The sequence below is a fragment of the Bos indicus genome, chromosome 8, assembly GCF_029378745.1.
Source record: "Bos indicus isolate NIAB-ARS_2022 breed Sahiwal x Tharparkar chromosome 8, NIAB-ARS_B.indTharparkar_mat_pri_1.0, whole genome shotgun sequence".
Taxonomy (NCBI): Eukaryota; Metazoa; Chordata; class Mammalia; order Artiodactyla; family Bovidae; genus Bos; species Bos indicus.
In genome coordinates this window covers 100,186,316-100,205,930 of record NC_091767.1, presented here as the reverse complement: position 1 = coordinate 100,205,930, position 19,615 = coordinate 100,186,316, and the positions used below count along the sequence as shown (strand labels likewise).

The 19,615-nt window shown below is 37.9% G+C and overlaps 1 protein-coding gene across 4 annotated transcripts in view; it reads right to left on the bottom strand.

The window, feature by feature from the left end:
* Positions 1 to 7,387: 7,387 nt before the first annotated feature.
* Positions 7,388 to 19,615, bottom strand: part of MUSK (muscle associated receptor tyrosine kinase) — a 93,892-nt gene continuing 81,664 nt past the window's right edge. For 3 of the 4 annotated variants that reach the window (XM_070795271.1, XM_070795270.1, XM_070795268.1), the window contains 5 exons: positions 17,532 to 17,707; positions 12,155 to 12,356; positions 11,470 to 11,661; positions 9,965 to 10,113; positions 7,388 to 8,701 (listed from right to left, as the gene is read on the bottom strand). In XM_070795271.1, the coding sequence (XP_070651372.1) occupies positions 8,019 to 8,701; positions 9,965 to 10,113; positions 11,470 to 11,661; positions 12,155 to 12,356; positions 17,532 to 17,707 (1,402 nt within the window). In that variant the 3' untranslated portion in view covers positions 7,388 to 8,018. Of the gene's footprint in view, positions 8,702 to 9,964; positions 10,114 to 11,469; positions 11,662 to 12,154; positions 12,357 to 16,833; positions 16,858 to 17,531; positions 17,708 to 19,615 lie in introns of all 4 variants that reach the window. The other variant, XM_070795269.1, reaches the window with a different exon arrangement.

The following is a 19,615-nucleotide window of genomic DNA, read 5'->3' as shown; positions in this document are numbered from 1 at the left end:
GAAATGGACTAGAGTACAAAAAGAGTCTCAAAAACGACAGAATTATCTGTTCATTTACAAGGCAAACCATTCAATATCATGGTAATCCAGTCTATGCCCCAAACAGTGATGGTGAAGAAGCTGAAGTTGAATGGTTCTATGAAGATCTACAAGACCTTTTGGAACTAACACCAAAAAAAAGATGTCCTTTTCATTATAGGGGACTGGAATGCAAAAGTAGGAAGTCAAGAAACACCTGGGGAAACAGGCAAATTTGGCCTTGGAGTACAGAATGAAAGAGGGTAAAGGCTAATAGAGTTTTGCCAAGAGAACACACTGGTCATAGCAAACACCCTCTTCCAACAACACAAGAGAAGACTCTACACATGGACATCACCAGATGGCCAACATCAAAATCAGATTGATTATATTCTTTGCAGCCAAAGATGGAGAAGCTCTATACAGTCAGTAAAAACAAGACCAGGAGCTGACTGTGGCTAAGATCATGCATTCCTTATTGCCAAATACAGACTTAAATAGAAGAAAGTGGGGAAAACCACTAGACCATTCAGGTATAACCTAAATCAAATCCCTTCTGATTATACAGTGGAAGTGAGAAATAGATTAAAGGGACTAGATCTGATAGACAGAGTGCCTGATGAACTATGGACTGAGGTTCATGACATTGTACAGGAGACAGGGATCAAGACCATCCCCAAGAAAAAGAAATGCAAAAAAGCAAAATGGCTGTTGGAGGAGGCCTTACAAATAGCTGTAAAAGAAGAGAAGCAAAAAGCAAAGGAGAAAAGGAAAGATATACCCATTTGAACGCAGAGTTCCAAAGAATAGCAAGGAGAGATAAGAAAGTCTTCCTCAATGATCAGTGCAAAGACATAGAGGAAAATAATAGCATGGGAAAGACTAGAGACTAGAGATACTAAGAGAATATTTCAGGAAAAGATGGGCTCAATAAAGGACAGAAATGGTAGGGACCTAATAGAAGCAGAAGATATTAAGAAGAGGTGGCAAGAATACACAGAAGAACTGTACAAAAAAGATCTTCATGACCCAGATAATCATGATGGTGTGATCACTCACCTAGAGCCAGACATCCTGGAATGTAAAGTCAAGTGGGCCTTAGAAAGCATCACTGCAAACAAAGCTAGTGGAGGTGATGGAATTCAAGTTGAGCTATTTCAAATCCTGAAAGATGATGCTGTGAAAGTGCTGCACTCAATATGCCAGCAAATTTGGAAAACTCAGCAGTGGCCACAGGACTGGAAAAGGTCAGTCCTGACCTTTGGATTCATTCCAATCGCAAAGAAAGGCAATGCCAAAGAATGCTCAAACTACCACACAATTTCACTCATCTCACACGCTAGTAAAGTAATGCTCAAAATTCTCCAAGCCAGGCTTCAGCAATATGTGAACTGTGAACTTCCAGATGTTCAAGCTGGTTTTAGAAAAGGCAGAGGAACCAGAGAATAAATTGCCAACATCTGCTGGATCATGGAAAAAGCAAAAGAGTTCCAGAAAAACATCTATTTCTGCTTTATTTACTATGCCAAAGCTTTTGACTATGTGGATCACAATAAACTGTGGAAAATTCTGAAAGAGATGGGAATACCAGACCACCTGACCTGCCTCTTGAGAAATCTGTATACAGATCAGGAAGCAACAGTTAGACCTGGACATGGAAAAACAGATTGGTTCCAAATAGGAAAAGGAGTACATCAAGGCTGTATATTGTCACCCTGCTTATTTAACTTATATGCAGTTAAATACATATAACTTAAATACACATAACTTATACACATCATGAGAAATGCTGGACTGGATGAAGCACAAGCTGGAATCAAGATTACTGGGAGAAATATCAATACCCTCAGATACACAGATGACACCACTCTTATGGCTGAAAGTGAAGAAGAACTAAAGAGCCTCTTGATGAAAGTGAAAAAGGAGAGTGAAAAAGTTGGCTTAAAGCTAAACATTCAGAAAACTAAGATCATGGCATCCGGTCCCATCACTTCATGGCAAATAGATGGGGAAACATGGAAACAGTGACAGACTTTATTTTTTTGGGCTCCAAAATCACTGCAGATGGTGACTGCAGCCATGAAATTAAAAGATGCTTGCTCCTTGGAAGAAAAGTTATGACCAACCTAGACAGGATATTAAAAAGCAGAGACATTACTTTGCCAACAAAGGTCTGTCTATTCAAAGCTATGGTTTTTCCAGTAGTCATGAATGGATGTGAGAGTTGGACTATAAACAAAGCTGAGTGCTGAAGAATGGATGCTTTTGACCTGAGTTGTTGGAGAAGACTCTTGAGAGTCCCTTGGACTGCAAGGAGATCCAACCAGTCCATGCTAAAGGAGATCAGTCATGGGTATTCATTGGAAGGTCTGATGTTGAAGCTGAAACTCCAATACTTTGGCCACCTGATGTGAAGAGCTGACTCATTTGAAAAGACCCTGATGCTAGGAAAGATTAAGGGCAGGAGGAGATGGGGATGACAGAGGATGAGATGGTTGTACGGCATCACCGACTCAGTGGACATGGGTTTGGATTAACTCCAGGAGTTGGTGTGGACAGGGAGGCCTGGCGTGCTGTGGTTCACGGAGTCACAAATAGTCAGGCACGACGAGTGACTGAACTGAACTAAGCTCTAACAGAGAAAAAAATGATAAACTTTTAATTCCATGAATTTATAAATATTGATGCAAGTAAATGTTAATAAATCAGATTTGGTAGTAAATCAAAAGACTGATATGACACCCAAAGAGAGTTTATTCCCAGAACATAACAATATTTCAACATTAGAAAATCAATTCTTACATTTCTACATAGTAACAGATTAAGGAAAAAGCCACAGTCATTTCAATAGACTGAAAATTCAACATTCCTTCCTGATTAATAAAATCTTTTACTATCTTAAAAGACAAATAGAAGTGTCCATTTTTAACATGATAAAAGTGGTTGAAACATGTATGACAAAATTTAATTCCTTAATATATACAATGTTTTTATAAAGTAGCAAGCAAGAAATCTACCCAATAGAAAAATAACAGTAGGAGGCAAATCACAGAGTAAATCAACTATCCTCCAAACACTGAAAAAATGTTCAATCTTATCTTATTTAAAGAAATGTAAGCATAAGCTACAAAAAAAAAAAAAAAGAACACCTTCAATTATTATACTGGAAATTATTAAAATGCTCACGCTCAGTATTGTTGAAATTGAAAGAAAAAGACTCTTATCTAGCTGGAAGATTGTATACTGATAATTCAAGAAGGTAGTTGGTCAGTGTACTAAAAGCTTTGAAAGTATATCCTTTGATCTAGAAATTCTATTTGTAGGAGTTATATATAAAGAAATCACTTGAGCTGGATGCTCACAAAATTTAACTATAGGATTATAAAAATACTGTATTTTATAATGAAAAACAGAAACAAACCAAATGTCCAACCTTGGAATAATAGTTAAGTAAGTTGTAACTTCATATAACAGAATATTATTTCATCATCAGAAGTTACACATGAACATCATGTTACCCATGAATATTTGTTGATGTTGAAGATGTTTGATACACTCTGATAAAAACAAAGCTTTAACCAATAGAACAGACTGATCTTGTTTTCATTTAAAATGGTTATCTGTCTGTCTATATCTCTCTCGTCTACTCATCTACCTTCTTACCTACATGGAAAAGACTGGAACTATATTTATCATGAGTTAATGTTAGTTACTACTAGCGGTGTTTTTTCATTTTCTTTATTTGTATATTATTGATTTTTTTTCAAAAAAATAAACAAATATGCTTTTTCAATAATAAAGCAAATGCTATCTTAAAATAAAAGTTATATACATATTTTTCTGTTTTGTGCAAAGTATAACAAAGGTTTACTATTTATTAAATAAAATGACTTACAAATCAATCAGAAAATGAACTACGCCATAGAAAAATGACTTATAGATGATTCCCAAAATAAGAACTATAAAATGACCTAGATACAAGGAAAGTGCAATCTCATTAGTAATTTAAAAATAAAAATGAGATCATCTTTATTTATAATCAAGTAGACAAAAGCCTTCTAAAAAACAGAATTAATTCTCTGTGTATGACAGCATATGTTTAGGGCTATGACATCCCCTGTACAATGCAGAGATGGGAACAGTGTTTCTAGAGGATATGACAACACATAACAAAAGCCTTAATTTTGTGCATGCCATTTGGCTTGGATATTCTCTTTCTCAGAATTTCTATAAGGAAATAATTATGGCATGTCCAAATGAGGATGACCAATGCAGTATTGTTCGTAATAGTTGAAAATTGGAAAAAACTGAAATGTTTTCAGTTCAAAAACCCAAATGTTTTAAAAATAGGAAAATAGCTAAATTATGGTACATCCAAAGAAAGGAATATTATTCGGAAATTAAATTGTACTCTTAGAAATACACTGAATGACATAGAACAGGTTTATAATATCCTGCAGACTGGAAGGAGGGCCCCTTTCCTGCTCAATTGTGATACCAGCAAATGCATTCTTTTGGCACTATGCACAGTCCCTGGAACTCGTCACATTTAATATTCTGCCACTTAATATCACTTGTGGGTGCTTTACTGATGCCGGTCCTGTCCGTTGGTGACAACAGCCCTGTAAATGTCTCTCCTGATCTCTCTTTTTTTTAATTTATACACTGATTTTAAAATGGAAAAAGAAATCTGTATTTACAAAAGAAAACAACACTGGTAAATACTGGGCCCTTGTCCCTGAGATACAGAACCTTGGGACGAGCACCAAGGAAATAAGACAGTGATCTTGACATAGCGTAAAAATGCATTTAGAGCTCACGAAATATACACATTCCATCAGCTGGATTTTTTTTTATAAAAGCAACAATGCTAAAATATACATTTTGTTATTCAGGGAAAAGAATGGGGTTGGAAATCGGTAGTAGAAGGGATATACTGTATGCTTTGAAACCAGATGCAAATTATAAATCACCTCCACAGAGCCATCGAGTTTCAGTTGTTTCCTCTGGAATCATTAGAAGCACTTTGGTATGGTGACTGAGAATTCAGCCTCTTGTCACAACCTAGGCTCTGCTGCTCTGTGTGCTTAGCCCAGTTACACAACCTCTCTGTGCCCGTGTCCTCACCTAAAAAAGGGCATAATGATGCTACAACATCACAGGGATGTTGTGTTTTAAGTTAATACATTTACTTTAATTGAAATAAATACATATATTTAGAGGCCTTAGAATATATGTGGTAAGTATTCAAGAAAAGCTAGCTGATAGTATTACTACAATTATTGTCATGAGGTTTCTAGTTGCTAATTTAGTTTTCAGTTTCTTTAAATATTTAATAAAATTGGATGGGTTCTATTATAGTTCCTTGCTTGTCCACTTATTCATTCACTATATTTACTGATATATCTATGATTATTTTTGCTTTGAGATCTTGAACACTAGCACATAAAGGGCACACAGACAGAGAATCTGTGAGGCTGCAGAAGGCATGAGGAAGAGACAGCAAAGTAAGGGCAGTTACCCTGCAGTGGGGAGGGAAGCAAAGCAAGCTCCAAGTGGCAGACAACGGAACAAGCTGGTGGAAACCTGGCTCCGAAGGGCAACATGATCTCGGCTGCACCAGCCCCATGGCAGGTCCTCCAAGTAACTCTCACTACCCTGACTCTGCTTTCCTTTTGTTTTAAATTTATTTTCATTTATTTCATGTGGCTGTGCCATGTCTCAGCTGCAGCAAGTGGGACTTTTCGTTGTGGCATGTGGGATCTACTTTCCTGACCAAGGATGGAACCTGGGGCCTCTGCACTGGGAGCTCAGAGTCTTAGCCACTGGACCATCAGGGAAGTCCCCCTGCTTTTCAATAGAGTAGCTTTTCTGATTGGCCTGACTTCATGGCTTTTCTTTTATAATAAAACTCTGTCAGCTGAGGAAAAAGATGTCTTTGAAGTTTTCAGAGCCTACATGACACACATGTGTCATGCCATGGATGTCTACAGGAAAGTTCCAGACTTGATGGTGGTCCACCTCAAGTTTTCTGCTTTGCTGGCCTCTTGGCCTTCTGTCTTAGACTCATATTGCAACCTCATTCCTCATCTAGCTCTTTGGATGACTGTCTCAAAGCACGATTTGAATCTAAGGCACGTCTCAAGGTCTCAGTCCTAACTCCCGGCTTCCTTATTTGTAAATCAGAATTGTGAGTCAGTTTGTATTGTCATAGCCCATGGAATCTTATCTGGACTGAAATGGGAGAAAGACGAGAGAAGAGATAGCAATAGAGTTTGAACAGTGGGTAGTCGCTTCAAAGGGGAGGTGGTGTGTGCAGGAGGGCTTTAGAAAGTAAAACTGATAAGAGTTTTCATTGGTGAAAGAGAGGGAAAACTGTGTTTTTGTCTCGGTGGCCTGCAGTGACTATGAACAAGGCATTGCAGGTTTTCTAGCAAAGATGACAAAGTTGTTTGCAGGTGCAATTGGAGATATCAGGTAGAGCCCTCCAGAGGACAGCTGGAAAATCTACTTTCAAGAATTCAGACCATTTCTCCACTGTCCTTACTACCAATCAGGTTGAATGAAAGTAAACTGGCCACAGAGTAGACTGCTATTTTCTCTTTCCCATTTCTTTGCTTTTCAGGAGACTCTGTGTTATATAATATCAGGAAGAAACTCATATCCATGTTGGCCTCACATAAAGATATATTTTCTGGACTCCACTGGGAAATCTTGTGCACCAAGAATCTGAGTTTCAGAGGGTTTTGTTTTGTCTTGCTTTTTTCTTTTTAAGAATCATAAGATGTAACAAGACAAGTGAACAGTCATGCAGAAAGTTGGTGAATAGCCCTATATTAATCCTGCTACCTATCAAATTGGTTTCTAGAAGGGAAAAAAATGTCAGAATGAGCAAAATCAGTTTGAAATAACTCAGTCACATGAGCATCTTGTGAATTCCCATGTTATAAACTGTGGAATAGTCTGTGGCAATAAAATTAATGAATGACAACTTTGAAATGGGTAATTTCAAAAGGAGGTACAGAAGAAAATAGTAATAGTAATATACTTTGCAAAAGGTATATATGTAACAGTCCATAATGTTACTTAGAAAGTTATTATTTCTGCCAAGGTGTTTGTTGTATAGGTGAAATAAAAGGAAAAAATAGCCAAATACCAAAAAGGAACCAAGTCCTAAATAAAGAAAGATGAGACAAAGAAAAAGGTACCAATAAAATTTTCAAAAAGAAAAGGTAAATAGACACAAAGACATTTTCAGAAAAAAAAAAACCGTAAGAATAAAGCAAGCAGATTAAATTCATGACACGTGTACACAAAGGAAAACTTCTAAAGAAACAAAGAAAAAGAGAACTAAAATTCACAATAAAAATATAATCTTGCTGATTATCACTTTATTCCTTGGAAACTCTCTATCAATAAAGTAAACCACAACTCTGTCGAATACAAACAAATATAAAAGTGTGCATTAAACTCAAGAAAGAAATTGAATAAAAAACCAACACCCATCTTTGGGTGAGGAGACAATGAATGGTTTTTCCTTCTTTGGAGTTTTCTATGCTTGAGCTAAATTTCTTACAGGAAAATACACTACTTTCCTAATGGACAGGAATGAACTCTATTAAAAATGAAGCTCTCAACCACAGTTCATATTAATTTTTAATACAGCAGAGCCTTATTCTGCTGCCAGCTAATTCAGGAACTGAACAGGATGGCATTCTTTCCGGTACAATATGTAATACAAACTTTCCCTGTGAGGAAGAGTAGTTACCTCCGGTTATTTGACACGTTTTCTCGCCTGCCTTTCCCTTCACCCAATTTCCACCCACTCCAGGAGTTCTGCCCAGTCTTTTTTTTTTTTTTTTCTGAGAAACAAGCAGCATGGTACCCATGTCTGCTACTATTCTTTGCTATCTGGGTCTCCTGGGGGCTCGGGCATTGCACTCCTCTGGCTCCCAGAGTCTGAGAAGATGCTGGCGATTTCTCTCCGCCCATCTTGGACCTCAGACACCCCCACTGCCCTCTGCCCGCTCACACATGCGTTCCAGGATTCGGTGGATGCTGCTGAAACTGGGTCTATCTGCAGGCACCTTGCTCCAACACAGACGCATGAGATTGTACAGTTCCAGGGGGCAGTTCTCGGGGCAGGAGAGGATGTTGCCATCCCGCACGTAGTAGATGACCTCCTCGTGGGCCATCCCGTAGTAGGGCTGCAGGCCGTAGGAGAAGATCTCCCAAAGGACCACCCCGTAGGCCCACACGTCAGACTCCGTGGTGTAGCGGTTGTAGAAGATGGACTCGGGGGGCATCCAGCGGATGGGGATGGCGTCGTTTTCATTGGCTTTGTAGTAGTCCGCCGAGTAGATGTTTCTAGAGAGGCCGAAGTCGGCGATTTTCACCACCATGTTCTCACCCACCAGGCAGTTCCTAGTGGCCAAATCGCGGTGGACGAACTTGCGCTCGGAGAGGTAGGCCATGCCCGCGGCCACCTGCCTGGCGATGCACAGCTGCTCCGCGCAGGAGAGGGGCGGGGGGCCGGGGCTGGAGGCCTGTGAGCCGGGGGGCAGGTCGCTGGGACTGAGGCCGCGTCCGGGGTGCGGGGCCATGCTGCGGAGGAACTCATTGAGGTCCCCGTAGGCCATGTATTCAAAGAGCAAGCACATGGGCTTCCCCACCGCACACACTCCTGCAACCAAAATAGGCCCCTTGTTAGAGGTTGCGTTTCTAAAGTACACATTGGAAAACATTGTCCAAAAGCAAATGACCAGATCAGAAGAAGTGGGGCCTTGGTTTTCTATTGACAGCATCATAGTTGAATCCTGACCCCCTTTCTTTGTGTAAACATCTACTTCTCTTTTAAGATTCAGTTGATTTATCCGTCCTCTGAGGGGGCCTCTGTTCCTGACCTTTCCTGGATCAGATTTTCCTTCCATTATTCTTTATCCTTAGTCCTGCGTCCTACCTACCAGCCTGTTATAATTATCCATTCAGCTGAGGTTTTTTTCCCCCAACATTTTATCCCTTTAAAAATAGAGATTATGTCTTAAGTCTTCTTTCAATTCCACACACCTACCACTTTTCTGGCGAGCAAGTACTCCATAAATATTAAGCAAATGAATTTATGAATAGATGTTTGCTTTGAGTATGTAATACAGTTGCTCTGTTTTTCTGCTTCCTTTCTGAAGAAGGATGATAAGGAAACTATTTTGTGAAATTTGAAAAATGGGAAAAAAACAGTCAAAGATCTTAGATGAAATATTCAGGTTACTGCAGTTAAACATTTAGGGAAATTTACAAACGTTTATTTTCCAGAAAGAAAAAAATGTTAATATAAATAGAACCTTAGATTTAATACCAAAAAGTTCAGTTCAGTTCAGTTGCTCAGTTGTGTCCGACTCTTTGTGTACCATAAAGGCATTTGTTAATTCTAAAATCTTTCTGTATTTAAGAGGGAAACTGGACAACTTGAAATATTAGGTCAGATGATCACAATTTCACACCAGCATACAAATAGATTATTAACTCCATTATTTTTTCAGGCAAAAATTAGAAGTCTCTGTTCAAAAAGGAAAGGAAATGAAAATGCTGTTATCTTGGCTTGTTTCTTTTGGTATTAGCTTTTAATTCTAGGGACTTTAGCAATTGGTATATTTATATGAACTATATAAAATAAATGAACAATTAAAATATAAAATTGGTAACAGACAGTTAATGAAGTGACAAAACATTTATCTGAGAAAATTTTTAAAACTCCAATTTTTTGAACTTAAGTGATTTAAGGAACTATTCCACTCCCTGGTACAGAAAATATTCTATGGGGAGGAACAGAGACATCTCTCTGATCAAGGAATGAAAGAAAAAACAGAAGTGAAGTTTAAAGGAGAAAAAGCTTGCAAGTCTCTCTTTTCTGATGCATACATTTCTCCACTTGTCCCTAAGAGTTTCATACCTAAGAGTTTCACAATATTAGGATTATCAAATTCTGCCATGAGGGCTGCCTCCCTCTGAAAGTCTGCTTGCATATCTGCTGAGGCTTCTTCTTTGAGCATCTTCACGGCCACCATTGTGAAAGGTTCATAGGGAAGTAAGCCTGGAGCCCTGAGAGATACATTTAATGAGCAAGAAATCAAAGATCAGAAGTATTACACATAGTCACATGATAACTACCCATGTTTGTCCACATCCCCCCACTCATGCAGGCTTTCCCAAAGCCACCGAACCAAAGAAAGATGGTCACACTTAAAACTTCTTGACTCCAATTAAAAATCACTAGTGTTATTTTCAAAACAGATTAAGGTTGAAGATGCGTTATTTATAAATAACAGGAAATCAGAAGTGCCTAGATGATCATTACCATTGTAATCCCTTTATCGCTGGCTAGAATCTAAATTCCTAGAAGGCAGGAACCATGACTTTTTCATCTTTATATTTACAGGCCTACAAGTGCGCCTTTCAGTTTTATGCCTTCATGCTAAGTAGCTTCATTCGTGTCAACTCTTTGTGACCCAGTGGACTGTAGCCCTCTAGGCTCCTCTGTCCATGGGGTTCTTAGGCAAGAATACTGGAGTGGGTTGCCATGCCCTCCTCCAGGGGATCTTCCTGACCCAAGGATTGAACCTGTGTCTCTTTCGTCTCCTGCACTGGCAGGCAGGCTCTTTATCACTACTGCCACCTGGGGAGCCCTTCATTTTTTTTTTTTTTTGGTTCCCAATAAATATTTGTGTGAGATTTTCATTAATCATGTAACCTCCATACTAGGGCCACTATATGTAGAGGTAATGTTGTGTCCTGCCCAAGAGCAACAGGCCAAAGTGACAGTCGGTGATTAAAACCAAGTCTACATTCTGTGGCCAAGCTATGTGTCTCTGGAGCTACGTGAAGAGAAGTTATTTTATTGCAGCTCATACAAAGACATTAATTGGGCTAGCATTGGCCCTAATACATACTCCTTTCTTGAGCACGTTATCTGCCATTTCTACATTATTTTTTTCCTTTTCTGTCTTGCCATTCTGTGAACATCTATTTAGTATCTACACATATCAGGCTCTGAGTTCTTAAACTGAAACATTAGTTCAAAGAAAATTTTAAGTGAAGACTATAGCAATTGAAAATGGAAGAGATTTTAGAAATAATACTAAAAGCAATGCAAGAAATTGTTTTAAAATGTCTGACAAGATTCTCTTCTGAAAAATATTCAATTTTGCAAATTGCTTATCATGAGAACACTTTATAAAGATTGTCTCCATAAATACAGCCCTATTTTCCAGCAAAGAGGGAAAATTATCAAGACTCAAACTACAGTACCCAAAACAATAAGGTGAGTTATGTGAAGATTTAGCTAATTTGATAATAAATATTATACATAATTACACAGATATCAAGTTTACGGCCTGGTAGCTGTTCAGACACAAGGTGTTTTAGTGGGTAGATTTTTTTTGAAGTGGGCAACTTTACCTTGCTTGAAAGACCCTTCCAAATGCTCCCTCTCCAATATCTCTCACATATTCAATGTTATTCCTGGGATACTCCAGACTGAGCAACTTGGGATTCAAAAGGAGTGGCATCCTCTGGTACATGGGGTTGGGGTGAAGTCTGTCTAGCAAGAGCTCAGAAGGAAGAGTGGTGAGGGTTACTGCTGCCGATTCTCTGCAGGTAAGACAGGTAAGATCAATAATGAGCTGAGGACCAGGTGAGAGCTTTGTACTCAGCTTCAACAGAGACATAGGAGTTTAGGAGGAAACAAAACAAATTATGCCAAGTTTATGAAAGATCCTTCTGTTTTAGAGCAACAAAGGATTTTAGATTGGCGTCTAAAGACACTTTTTTTCTTTTTCTTCAGGAATTTTGTCACCATCCAGTCTGGTAGTGGCAGTGGGGCTGAAGGAGCTAATGGGGAGCAGAAACAACCATATTCTTCCAAATTGTGGTTTTGATTCTATCTTCTGCAAGAAACTAACCTTAGGACAAGGGATCCTATGCAAAAAGTCATTGACATTTTTAAAGATCGTGATGGGGGTGCTTAACTTTAAAACAAGGCAATGGGTGTCATAAAGAGACTATATATATGCTTCCTCCCATCTCCAGTGAAATAAATAAAAATTTTAAAGTGTTAAGTGATGAACTTAAACTAGAGTCTCACCTTTTCTTATTTTTCCATTGTTTTCGTCTTCGGCAGCAATAAAGAGTAGTTATGGTAAGAAGCACAAATACAGCAAAGCTGGACATGATAGAGATGATTACGGTCATAGAGTACGCAGGCGAGACAGAGAAGGAGGGCGAGGAGGAGGAAGGCGCATTTGGAATGTCCACACTTGGCTTTGAGGACGTCATTGGCGGGAATGCTGTAAGTCAACAACAGTGTTTTCATTCATCCTTAAACATTTAAGAAGCAACTTTTGTATTTAAGCAATCAGTAAACTAAACTTAAGACCATGTGTTTATGTATCAGGTTCTCCCTGGGTTTATATCTATAAAGTGCAATTGTAAGAATCCAGTGAGGTCCAGTTGTAAGTAAATCCAGCTTATGTGTGTTAGCCACTCAGTCATGGCCAACTCTTTGTGACCCTACAGACTGTAGCCCACCTGACTCCTCTGTCCTTGGGATTCTCCAGGCGAGAATACTGGAGTGGGTTGCCATTACCTTCTCCAAGGGATCTCCCCAGCCTAGGGATCGAACCCGGATCTCCTGCATTGCAGGCAGAGTTTTTACTGTCTGAGTTATCCAGCTTATAGACTCAAAGAATTTTAAAGATAAGACACAGAGAAAGAACACGTTTTTCCCAAGACAAATGCAGATCCTGAGCTAGTGTTCTTTACAGGCATCATATTGTTTATGACCTGACAACAATCATGGAAATTGTTATTAAACAAAATATTTTTATGAAATTAGTCAGGATTGTCTGAAGCTGAGCTTTTATATATATGTATTATTGCTTTACAAAAATGAATGGAAGAATGTGGAAAATGGAAATAGTAGGACACAATGAGAAAGCTGATTCATCTAACAAACTCATTTCAAACTCCTTTTAAAAAGCTCAGTGCAATATACAAATAAGGTAAAATCTGCATTACTGCTGGAAACCAAAAATATGTGTGTTAGTCACTCAGTCGTGTCCAGCTCTTTGCGACCCCATGGACTGTACCCCACACCCCCAGGCTCCTCTGTCCATGGAATTCTCCAGGCAAGAATACTGGAGTGGGTCGCCATTCCTCTTCTCCAGTGAATCTTCCCACCTAGGGATTGAACCTGGGTCTCCTCAGAATTGCAGGCAAATTCTTTACCGTCTGAGCCACTGGGAAAAGCCCTGATCTCATACTAAATCTCACTAAATCTCTTTTCCATCTGAGCCACCAGGGAAACCAAAAGATGTCATACTAAATCTCTCTGTTCATGGGGTGCAAAGTCCATTGTATATCTATTAAAATCACACTGTCAATTATATTTTAAATCCGTTTATTTGATTAAGTAAAGAAAACACGGATAGAAAATATTTTAATGATCAACAAGAATGTCTTAATACTAAAGAATGAACTTTGTACCCTAAAAAGAGAGATAAACTTTATTTTTAAATATTTGTGGGATACCAATAGACATAATCTTTTTTGTCAGGTCATAATTACTAAGATTATGTATCCAAGTAAATTTCAAAAGAAGAAATTATGCAGATCTATTCTTTGATCAAAATGCAATTAATAGTAGATTAAATAAAATCCAATAGGACATTAAAAAAAAGAAAGAAATTGATAACCTTTCAATCAAAGAGTAGAAATTAGCCATAGTTACAGATTACAAAATAACTTCCTAACAGTGTTTATGAGATTTGGCCAGAGATGTGCTCAGTGATAAACTCATAGCATTATCTCCTTCCATTAAATTAAAAGAATGAAAGTGAATGAGCTGAACATCTAATTCAAGACATTGGAAAACAAACAAAATCGACAGAAAACAAAGAAAAACAGGTGATAAAGTAACAGCCGTGTACAAGCAGAAATTAATAAGTTAGAATACACATAACAGAAATGATAGACTTAAAAATAGGTCAATAGTCTTATAAATATTTATCAAGTAGTCTAATCAGTGGCATTTTAATTTTAAAAGAAAAAGAAAGGCACAAACATACAAAATTAGGAATGATAAAGTCATTTTAACAATAGATTCAAAGGTCAATAAATATGAAGTAATATATAACTGTGGAGTTACATTTTAAAAATCTTGAGGGAAATGATAGAAACATACTAATTACCAAATTGAAGAATTAAAAATCTGAAAATAGTCATAATCAGGAAATTTAAGTTATTATAGTATTATGATTACATTCTTTCAGTCTTAGAAGAGATACAGTTTTATAATATGTTCCAGTAAGAGAAAAATCTTTCAGGTTGTTTCAGGAAGTTGTAATACTAATATCACAACCTGACAATGTTAGCACAGAAGAAAAGTGCAGACATAGATTATAGAACATAGATTTAAAAGATCCTAAATGAAATATTAACAATTAACTGCAATATAGTAAAAACACACACACATATACAATGATTTCATAGAGGAGCTATATTAATATAACACATCACAAAGTCAAAGGAAAACTTTCATTGCTGTCAGTGCTTGAAGCCATTTGAAATAGGATACTTGTAAAAGCAGAGATTATAAGGGGTGCCCATGTATGACTTTTTAGTCTAGTTGTGGACACAGTGATTTTTCCCTGAGCACCAACAGCTAAGTAAGTGGGTTTTAAAGCTTATGGAGACGGAGTTTGGTCACCCCTGTGGCTCCAGCAGGTACCTGGAACTAGAAGAAACTCAGCACAGCAATAAATGCAATAAATAAAATATGTGTGCAGGACCAATGACAGCATTTCTCATCAAGCGTCACAGCAGTGATGGGCATTACAGACTTGCCAGGTTCCTCTGTGATGGTTTGAAAGCTGCTCGGACTTTCTTTGGACTGAGACATTCAAAGATTTAAAAAATCAATCCAAGATGAGTGGGAGTGAAGTGTGAGTGAAAGTCGCTCAGTCATGTCCAACTTTTTGCAACCCCATGGATTATACAGTCCATGGAATTCTCCAGGCCAAAATACTGGAGTGGGTAGCCTCCAGGGGATCTTCCCAACCCAGGGATCAAACCCAGGTCTCCCACATTGCAGGCAGATTCTTTACCAGCTGAGCCACCAGATGAGTGGGAAGGGGGATTTAAATCAGAGAGCTAACCTTCCTGCTAATAAAAAAACAGGACCAATCATTAAAAGAGAGAGGGGACTATTATTGTATCTGCATTTCACCAGAGCCATTCATACCATATTTAACATGTGAAGGAATGTAATGAAATTTATGGAATTGGCAATGTAACCTTATTAGTATATATAAGGGTAATTTTTAATCGATACTATCAGAAAATGGAATTAATTGCATAGTAAGAGAATAAGCCACGATGATTTAGTAAGATTTTTTTCAAGATGAAAAATTGGCACAGGTTCAACAAGAATTTTATGCATTTAATTGTTTATGGGTTTAATTGTTTCTTCTTTCAGGAGAGTTTTACTTTCTCAGTTCTTGTTTTTTGTTTCTGATCGACTTGCCCTCATCTTCCCTAGAGCAATATCAATTATCTCTTTGGGTCCACATTATCAATTTCAGTCTCCAGTTTCTTTCCTTTTAATCTTTTTCTTCTCTCATCAGTTTTATCTCTTTATCCGTTGCCTTTGAACATCAGAGGAGTCTTATTCACTCATTCATCCACATATTAATGGACTTATTAAATGAATATTGATTATTAAGTGTCAAGGACACTGTGGTGGACATGACAACTCTCTATGTTAAAGTACTTAGCTGGGAAGCAATTAGAAAACAAATAATTACAATAAAATATGAAGAGTGTTACAAGAGTGGTGAGAACAAGGATGCTTGTGAGAATCCAAGGGTAGCCCGAGTCCAGGTTTCGGCATTCTGGCTAGGTTTTCTAGAGTAACTTTTAAGTTAAATATTAAGAGTGAGTAGGTGTAACTGGTCGAAGGTATATGTGTGGGTGCGGCCATGGGGAAGGGGGTAGGGGGAGTCAGGAGAGATAGTATTTCACAAAAAAGGAATAACATGTGCCAGAGCCTGAATCAAGCAGTGCCCCTGCTTTTCTAAAACGGTACCTACAAGTTTCATTGTTGAGTTGGGGAAGGTCTGTAGATAAGACTGCAGAATTCTTTCCTAGAGATTTTGAGATGACCCCTTTAAAACTGTTTGATTTGACCCAGTAAACTATATACCAAAAACCAGCTGTTTTAAAAAAACACCTGTCTTCCAAAAGAAGGACCAGTTGTCACAAAGAAAGAGCATGAATTGGCTCAATGAAGAGAGACTGTACTTTAAGAGAAACTATACTTCTGTCCTAGACATCATAAAATATGGATGTAAATAGACGTGCACGAATCCAGTTACATACACATAAGGTTTCAAGGGCACAAAACACTTTTTTCCTCTATAAAGAATTAGGTGATATAAAAATCATGAATGTGAAATCAAAAGATGATAATTTAAATTGGCTTATTTTATGGCCATAGAAGGGACAATGCTGCTCAATAACTTTGGGATGGAAATAGGATTTATATCATTCACTAAATATCGTGCTCTCCATGGCCTAATTAGGAGCTGTAAACTGGGATCTCCAATGATCTGCCTTCATATTCTACCCTGGATGAGTATAGTGAAAAGCCTTTAAGAGAGAGAGACTGTACTTTGTCCTAGACATCATGAAATATGGGTGTAAATACGCATGCATGAATCCAGTTACATACACATAAGGTTCAAGGGCACAAACAAAAATACTTACTTGTTAAGTTTTCTTTTTTATAATCTGAAGGGGAAAGGATAAAAATTTGTTTTAGGAACATCCAGATAGCTCCTATGTTCTGTGAGAGAGTGCTAAGAAATACAAGTTCCCTTTCAGCTTTTTAATATACAACGGGAAAACATTTTTTGCATTCAAATGTGAAAGGATTGCGTCTTTGGAATGAATCCAGCTGTTAGGGCTAACCACATAGTTCCTTACAAATGAAGTTCATTAAAGCAACATGCAGCCATTCAGCTTTGTTTCGTGAGATCAGCATTTTCAAACATGTGGCTTATTTTTGCATGCTGAAAAATCTGCTTCCTTGGCTAAGAAAGAGGACTTTATTTCTTTATTCCACTTCTCTGACAAAATATGAGATGTTTCTTAGCCATTGCTCTGCATATTCCAAAAAATGTTATAAGCTGTCATCAGATCTGCTTATGAAGTAAGGTAAGATCTTCAACAGCTCTGAAAAGTACTCTTTAATTTCTTTTAGAACAAATGGAATAAATCCTTATGCTGCTAACTGGTGCAATTAGGATAGCAGTAGGATTCTATTATTAGGTATGGAAGGAAGGCAGAACTCAAAAAAAAAATTAGAAATGCCTAGAAATGATAGGAGATTTAAATTCACACCTCAGTTTTCTCAAAATAGTGCATTTCTCTGAATCTCCAAGGTCTCAAGAGAACTCTGTTACCTAAGTATGGCAGTCTGGTACAGGCCATGGGGTCCCAGTGCATGCTGGGGAGTTTGTTGCAGTCTGGCATGGAGAACAGAAGCATCCCGGATCTGTAGAGTTCCCTGTGGGTCTTTTCTTCCACCACCAGCCATTCTTTTGCACAGAAGAGCTCCTTTACTGCCAAGCAGTATTCTCTAAAATGATTTAAGGAGAACAAAATTTAATGAATCACTGCACCCTTAAGCCAAATTGGAGCCTAAATCCTATATTTTCAAAGCATCATTGTAGTATACTGTCTGTTCTTGCAAAAGTGTCCATGTATAGATCCTTTTGTAAAAAACGTGAGACTTAATGAAATATATAGTATATTATCCTGTGAGATGAAATACTATCTTGTTTTTAAAACATCACTAATGCTACTGGAGGAAAGAACTTTGAGGTTCAAAAGGTAAAAAGATTAGAAATCCCCGGTATGTTTTTTCTCAACTTCATATTAAAATCACTACAAAGGTTCAGAAACAAGTTATACAGAACTTTAAAAGCACACACATTAAAGTCAGGGATCATTGTCAAGCAGTCTCCAGCCTGAGAGGTTTTTCTATAATCTCAGGGCTGATGGGCAGCGCTTGAGGAACACAGTCAGTGTCTCTGTGTGCTTTGTTCTTTGAAACAGAGTAACATCACCTTCCTGGATGGTTATAGAAGAGCTTGGGGGTCCATACCCTGCCCTGCCCTTGGAGAAGCTGAGTCCTGTGCCATAGCTGTGTGTGCTTTGATCTGAGAGAGCTAGAGTAACGTCCATGTGAAAATGAAGCTGTAACTGTCATCTCTGTGTTGTACTGTGAGTGGAGACTCTGCAGAAGGAAATGACTACCCATTCCAGTATTCTCGCCTGGAGAATTCCATGGATGGAGGAGCCTGGTGGGCTCCAGTCCATGGGATCTCAAAGAGTTAGACACGACTAAGAGACTAACACACACACACGAGTGAAGAGGCTGAAGAAAGACGAGGTAGACTAGTTGGATTCTATAGAATTTTGTGGCTTAATATTTGTTCAAGTTTATCTTATAGAAAATAAGATAGACTACACAGGAGAAACCAGGTTAGTTCCAAATTAAGATATTTGGGATGCATAATAAGAGGATATTAAAGATGAATGAAATTAAGGATAATAGCAGTGTTATTCATTCAATATTTGAAGTGTAGAGTAGGAAAGTGTGTGTCCATACATGTGTATGTGCACCTACATATACATATGTATTTTTTAACACTCAGGCCTACATTCCCACTTTTCCAGGCAACCACTTGCCAATATGGACCAAATGAACATGTGTGAAGTGACTGTGCTGTGCATACAGATGTGATGGGATACAATGAGGGTCATGAGTATAACAATGAGATGTAGATTCTTAACATGTCTGCAAGAGAAGGGGAAGCAATGGGGCTTTCAGCCTTCTGCGAAGCTGAAGAACTGTAGAAACCTTGCTTGGCTTGCTTCTAACTATGCTTGGTTCCATCCTTGAGTCGCATAAGCACATCTTTTTGTATTCAGATGTTACAATTAAACTGTGTAAAAGCAACATGGGACATATGAGAAAACTAGCCCCACATTATGTGGAGAAAGCAAATACCTGGGCAAGTTGTTTTTTATTATAAGTTAAAAAACACTAGAGAATTAAAAAATGGTTTTTTGTTTTCATTGACATGAAGCCTTTCACTGAAGCATGGCCTTTACAGAAGAGTTTTTCACAAGGGAAAAAATCAAAAGGAAAAGGAAAGTAGACTGAAAACTCGGTTAAGTTAAACATGACAGTGACTGAAGAAAATAAAGACTACAGAAAAGTGAAAACAACTTCGTTTCACTGAAACGTGAAATCTCCATTGAAAAAGAAATGACTTGGCAAGATATTGAACAAATGATAGAGGAAAACTTTAGAAGTTCTAACTGAATGCAGAAAGAAAGAATGAAAGATAAAAATGGTGGGTAAGGCGACGAGGAGAGCGAGAATCAAGCAAGAAATTCAAAGTACAAATTAACAATGTATCCCAACAAGAAACTAGAGCACATAAAAAAGATAGAAAAATGTTCAGAGATACACTAT